Source organism: Carassius carassius, chromosome 1 (genome assembly GCF_963082965.1).
Source record: "Carassius carassius chromosome 1, fCarCar2.1, whole genome shotgun sequence".
Lineage (NCBI taxonomy): Eukaryota > Metazoa > Chordata > Actinopteri > Cypriniformes > Cyprinidae > Carassius > Carassius carassius.
This window is the reverse complement of record NC_081755.1, coordinates 13,623,010-13,629,888: the sequence shown is the minus strand read 5'-3', so window position 1 is coordinate 13,629,888 and position 6,879 is coordinate 13,623,010. Positions and strand designations below refer to the sequence as shown.

At 36.2% G+C, this 6,879-nt stretch overlaps 1 protein-coding gene across 1 annotated transcript; it reads left to right on the top strand.

Moving 5' to 3' along the window:
• The first annotated feature begins 448 nt into the window (after nucleotides 1-448).
• LOC132107254 (interferon-inducible GTPase 5-like) lies at nucleotides 449-1,740 on the top strand. Its single transcript, XM_059513524.1, has one exon. The coding sequence runs from the start codon at nucleotides 475-477 to the stop codon at nucleotides 1,636-1,638; it is 1,164 nt and encodes a 387-aa protein (XP_059369507.1). The 5' UTR covers nucleotides 449-474; the 3' UTR covers nucleotides 1,639-1,740.
• Nucleotides 1,741-6,879: the final 5,139 nt, after the last annotated feature.

The window sequence follows — 6,879 nt, the reverse complement described above, 5'->3', positions numbered from 1 at the left end:
CACAAGATTTGACAAACTTTTTTTTTTTTTATCTAGTTACATTTGGAATTTCACAGCACACGGTTTACATAAATACACTGCAACTTTCAAAATAGTTTAAGGTAGACTGAATATTAATATTTGAAAAAACAGTTTATTAACTATTTATTATATGTAATTTTAATGTAATAATTAAATATAAATATCAAATTAATATTACAATAAATGTAAAATCAATCTACTTTTGATCTCATTGTTTGTTTGTTGACTCTGGAGTTATGATTGTTGTTCAGTGTCGACAGAACAACTATTTCACATTGGTTTAATATTCAACTTTTGTGTTTAAAACAGGTGTTTCATTACTCCTCCTGGAACCAAGAAATTCAGGTAATTAGAATCATATGTTGTCAGTTGAATTATTAAATTACATTATTTAAATAAGTATTATGTCTCTAATTTTGAGCATTCATTAATATTTCATTTGCGATTCAGAACATGGAAAATCAAGACCCTGCTGTTGTTGATGCAATAAAGGCATCGGGCGAGTCCACTCTGGAAAAAGCTAATGCAAAAGCTAAAACAAAATTTGACCAGTTTATTAATATCTCACTTAACATCGCTGTGACTGGAAAGACAGGATCAGGAAAATCCTCCTTTGTAAATGCACTTAGAGGTCTACAGGATGACGATGAGGGAGCAGCACCTACTGGAGTCACAGAAACTACAATGGTGCCCGCCATGTATGAACATCCTGAAATGCCAAATGTGAAACTCTGGGACCTGCCTGGAATAGGAAGCCCAAACTTCAAAGCAAAAAAATACCTGAAAGACGTCAATTTTAAAACCTATGATTTCTTCATTATCCTTAACTCAGAGAGGTTTACGGAGCATGACATCATGCTGGCTAAAGAAATAAGAAAACAGAAAAAAAGCTTTTACTTTGTTCGTTCCAAGATTGACAATGACATTAATTCAGAGAAAATGAAAAAAGGATTTGATGAGCAGAAGGTTCTTTCCATAATAAGGGAGGATTGTCAGAAAAACCTGAAAGAACTGGGAGACCCCAAAGTTTTCTTGATATCGTCTTGTCATTTGGAGAAATATGATTTTGAATCACTTCAAAACACTCTCGAAGATGAGCTTCCAGAACACAAGAAGGATGCTCTTCTACAAGCCTGGCCAGTGTGTTCTGATGCATGTCTTGAGAAGAAGATCAATATGTTTAAACTGATGATCTGGGCTGTATCTCTTGCCTCTGCTGCTGTAGCAGTCATCCCTTTGCCTGGTCTATCAGCAGCATGTGATGTAGTCATGGTCGTGAGTTTCCTCACAAGGTGCTACTATGCATTTGGTTTGGATGAAAGATCACTGACTAGGCTTTCAGAAAAAGTTAACAAGCCCCATCTGAAAGATCTGGCCAAATCTAAATTGGTTACTGCCATCCGAGAAAAAGCACTGGCCAGATTGCAAGCGTCTGCTGCGCTCGCTGGCATTTCTGCTGTTGAATATTTGTTGAGTCTTGTTCCAGTTGTAGGCAGTGTTGCTGCTGCAGGAATATCCTTCGCTACCACTCAGTACCTCTTGAGAGAAGGAGTAAATGATCTGGCAAATACGGCTCGAGTAATCAGAAAAGAAGCTGGACTTACTTTTGTTTATTGATCCATGTCCAATAGAGCATTTAAGCATTTTCTGCCTCTGAGTAAATCAGATGATATATATTAAGATTGTGTGTTGATACTGAGTTCAGCAAACAAACAAAAATCTTTGTCTTCATAATATTAAAAGAATCTATGCTAATGTCCAAGCAAACTATATACTGGACTATATGATCACTTAAAATGTTTTAATTTAATCAATTGCTATATTTTCCTATTGTTTTTATTGATTCTTTCAATCTAATTTACAATAATCTGTTTCATACATTATTAAAAATACATTTAATTGGATTTAATCATTTTCTTACTCTCATTTGCAACACATTTTCATCAGCAGTGCCATCAACATTTGCAACGTTTTCCATTACAATCTTTCCACTATCAACATCAGCAGCCATTTCACAACCTGAATTTTCCTTTCTATCCACGAACAACAACACAGCCAGCACAAACTAATCAGCACAGCATGACTCTGCTTGATCCAAAACTTCACATCCCATTACATGAAGCCTTTAGACAACATAAACAGCACCCGTCGGTCTTCCTTGTCGTCTGCACCTAAATAAAGTTGTCTCGACATTTGACGTTGGGTATTAGACTGATATTCAGCAGCGAAAAATTCTATAAATTCCTAGTGGATGAGTATAATTGTATAAAAAAATTCCTTCTTTGAAAAGCAATAGAACGTAGAACTGAACACACATCGCAGTTTAATAGTTTTAATACTTCTCGATTTGTTTTGCGACACATAAAGACTCCAGCAGCGGCGTGCTTGCGCTTAACCCAGCTATGGGACCATCTACAAAGTACATGATAATGATAAAACTGTAATTTTTCCCACCGGAATGTTTTTTTATAATTAACAAAACAAGAGCAATTTGTGCACCCAAGTTCTTTGAAAGATATAAAGACAAAAACTTATAATGCTCACTTGAAATTAAAAAAAGAAATATTGTCAACAAGAGATGTGATAGTGGTTACTATTATATTATTAGTAATAATAAATATATGAAGAAAAGAAAAAAAAAACACATTAAAGCATTAGTATTCCATAATCCAGTGGTTATGCAGTAGGCTGATTCCATGTCCTTGTTAGAATTTTTTTTTTCATTGTATTAACGGAATTATGACACCAAATAAGTACATGATATTGAAATTAAAACCAATATAGAAATTAACTTAAAATAATACAGTCTCCTGTATCAACTTTATGATGTGTGTCTTATTGATAATCTTATTTATTGTTTTCATAACATTTTTAGGGGCCAAGCACCGAAGGTGCGTAGGACCCTATTGTAATTGTTCCCGTTCTTATTAGGGGCCAAGCACCGAAGGTGCGTAGGCACCCATTGTAATCGTTGGCGTTATTATTCTTCTTCTTCTTCTTCCGCCGCAAGTCTATGGCAGCCCATAGAACCGATTGCAGGAAAGTTGTATAATTTGGCACACTGATAGAGGACAGTCCCAACATTAACTATAGCAAATTTGAAGTCTCTAACTCCTACTCTCTAGCGCCACCACTTGTCCAAACTTTCAATGTTTGTATGCTAATAACTTTTGAACTGTAAGCCAGAAAATGGAAATTAATTTTTCCTCTGAATCCTTGGCTCATGCCAAGTCGAATGAACCCCAAAATTCAAAAATCGCAAGGTTTAGTTTTTTCGCTATTTAAAATTTTTTGAAAAACCTACTTTTTCGAACTCGTCCTAGACGGTTAGTCCGATTGCCACGAAAATTGGCTCAGATCATCTTCAGACCATGCAGGCAAAACGTTATGGAATTCAAGTTGATTCATCCAACCGTTCTCGAATGACACGTGAACAAATTTGACAAAAAGCACGCAAAAATACACTTGAGGCTATATCTCGGCAACGGTTTGGCATATTGAGACCAAACTTGGTGTGTTTTATAGTAACCATGACCTGAGACTACCTGCAGTGCAGTGTTTTGACGCAGCGCCACCTAGTGGTCAGGAGATATGAAAAAGTCATATTTTGGCTTATAACTTATGAATGTTTTGGCCAAAAATCACAAAACTGGTCTCTTTAGATTCAGTGTGTCATGTCGAGTCGTATGATATCCAATTTTCCCGTGTCGGCCATTTTAGGCGTCGGCCATTTTGAATTATGTTTTAAAATGCTGTATTTTTTTAACGCAGCATCGTATCGTTACGAAAATAATTACAAAAATATTCGTCTCCGTGCCTTGAAGGTACTCAAAAAGTTTGGTGGCAGCGCCACCTTGTGGTCAAGAGTTATAATGAAATATCACAAAAATGCTAATAACATTTGAATAAATTAGACTATTTAAATGAAAATTGTCTCTCTATATTCTGTGGGTCATGCCGAGAGCATCGATACCAATTATGCAAATATTGGCCATACTTCCTGTCCGCCATTTTGATCAATGTTGAAAACCTACTTTTTCGAACTCCTCCTAGACCGTTAGTCCGATTTTCACCAAATTTGACGTGGATCATCTTCAGACCATGCAGACAAAAAGTTATGGATTTCGTGTCGATATACGAAACGGTTCTCATTTAGCGCAACAACGAATTTGCTGGAAGGGTGCCAAAATACATTTGAGGCTGTATCTCAGCAACGCTTTGACATATTTGCACCAAACTTTGTATGTGTCATCGGCACCTCATTTTGACCATGCCACATAAATTTGATAACAGCGCCACCTATTGGTCAAGAGTAATGAACCATTCATTAACTATGAATAATTACACTTATAAAAATGCTAATAACTTTTTAATGCATTAGCCTATTGTAATGAAACTGGATTCACAATATTCCCTGGCTTATGCCGACAACATAGATACCAAATATGCCAGTTTAAGCAGAACTTCCTGTCCGCCATTTTGATTTATGTTGAAAACCTACTTTTTCAAACTCCTCATCAACTATAGGTCCGATTTTCACCAAATTTGGATCAAATGATCTTCAGACTGTGCTGACAAAATGTTATGGATTTTGTGTCGATAGACAAAACCGTTTTTGCATACAACAGCGACGAATTTGAGGCACAATGCCAAAATGACACTTGAGGCTGTATCTCTGCAATGCTTTGGCATATTGACACCAAACTTTGTGTGTGTCATTGACAAGTCACACAGAGTGCACCAAATTGATTTGATAACAGCGCCACTTATTGGTCAAACTTGATAAGCCAAGTAATCATGCTAGTAGAGATTGTATTAATGTTTTTTAGCCATTTTAATTACAATAATCCTAAAATTGCTTTAATTGCTCATTGTTACACTTTGTGTGATGCTTCAAGCGACGCTTAGCTACTTAACTTTCTGCTGGAGTGCTTGGCCCCGTAATTGCTGCTTGCAGCTATATTTAGGGGCCAAGCACCGAAGGTGCGTAGGCACCTATTGTAATCGTTGGCGTTATTATTATTCTTCTTCCGCCGCAAGTCTATGGCAGCCCATAGAACCGATTGCAGGAAAGTTGTATAATTTGGCACACTGATAGAGGACAGTCCCAACATTAACTATAGCAAATTTGAAGTCTCTAACTCCTACTCTCTAGCGCCACCACTTGTCCAAACTTTCAATGTTTGTATGCTAATAACTTTTGAACTGTAAGCCAGAAAATGGAAATTCTTTTTTCCTCTGAATCCTTGGATCATGCCAAGTCGAATGAACCCCAAAATTCAAAAATCGCAAGGTTTAGTTTTTTCGCTATTTAAAATTTTTTTAAAAAAACCTACTTTTTCGAACTCGTTCTAGACGGTTAGTCCGATTGCCACGAAAATTGGCTCAGATCATCTTCAGACCATGCAGGCAAAACGTTATGGAATTCAAGTTGATTCATCCAACCGTTCTCGAATGACACGTGAACAAATTTCACGAAAAGCACGCAAAAATACACTTGAGGCTATATCTCGGCAACGGTTTGGCATATTGAGACCAAACTTGGTGTGTTTTATAGTAACCATGACCTGAGACTACCTGCAGTGCAGTGTTTTGACGCAGCGCCACCTAGTGGTCAGGATATATGAAAAAGGCATATTTTGGCTTATAACTTCTGAATGTTTTGGCCAAAAATCACAAAACTGGTCTCTTTAGATTCAGTGTGTCATGTCGTGTCGTATGATATCCAATTTTCCCGTGTCGGCCATTTTAGGCGTCGGCCATTTTGAATTATGTTTTAAAATGCTGTATTTTTTTAACGCAGCATCGTATTGTTACGAAAATAATTACAAAAATATTCGTCTCCGTGCCTTGAAGGTACTCAAAAAGTTTGGTGGCAGCGCCACCTTGTGGTCAAGAGTTATAATGAAATATCACAAAAATGCTAATAACATTTGAATAAATTAGACTATTTAAATGAAAATTGTCTCTCTATATTCTGTGGGTCATGCCGAGAGCATCGATACCAATTATGCAAATATTGGCCATACTTCCTGTCCGCCATTTTGATCAATGTTGAAAACCTACTTTTTCGAACTCCTCCTAGACCTTCACCAAATTTGACGTGGATCATCTTCAGACCATGCAGACAAAAAGTTATGGATTTCGTGTCGATATACGAAACGGTTCTCATTTAGCGCATCAACGAATTTGCTGGAAGGGTGCCAAAATGCATTTGAGGCTGTATCTCAGCAACGCTTTGACATATTTGCACCAAACTTTGTATGTGTCATCGGCACCTCATTTTGACCATGCCACATAAATTTGATAACAGCGCCACCTATTGGTTACGCGTGATAAGCCAATAAATCCTATTACTAGTTGTTGTTTTTATTGTTTTCAAGCCATTTTGACTAAAATAATCTTAAAACGGTTTTAATTACTCATTCCTGCCGTTCGTCTGAAGCTTGCTTCTGAAGTGCTTGGCCCCGTTATTGCTGCTTGCAGCTATATTTTATATTTGTTTTAGTCACAGAACTATAACAGAAATCATGCTATTGAAATTCAACAAATAAGACAACGCTGGCGAAGAGTGTTGTTTTGCTGTTGTTTTGACTTGAATTTGAAAATCTACATTTTTAATAAATTAATTTATAACACACACAGTTTTAGTACACAACTTTTTGTTTATTGTTAATAAACTAATTTAAAATGCATGTAGCTTTCTTTCTAAAATCTAAAGGGTGTGTCTTGTTACTGGTTTCTAGAAGAACATTTTATGGTGGTTTTAGCCACAGAACTATATTAGAACACTATACTATTGAATACTATTGAAATGAAACCAATACATAATTTATATTTATTTAGTAAAAAAAAATA

Bases quoted from the DNA above. Each gene is read 5' to 3' on its own strand.
- LOC132107254 (XM_059513524.1), top strand. From the start codon at position 475: ATGGAAAATCAAGACCCTGCTGTTGTTGATGCAATAAAGGCATCGGGC.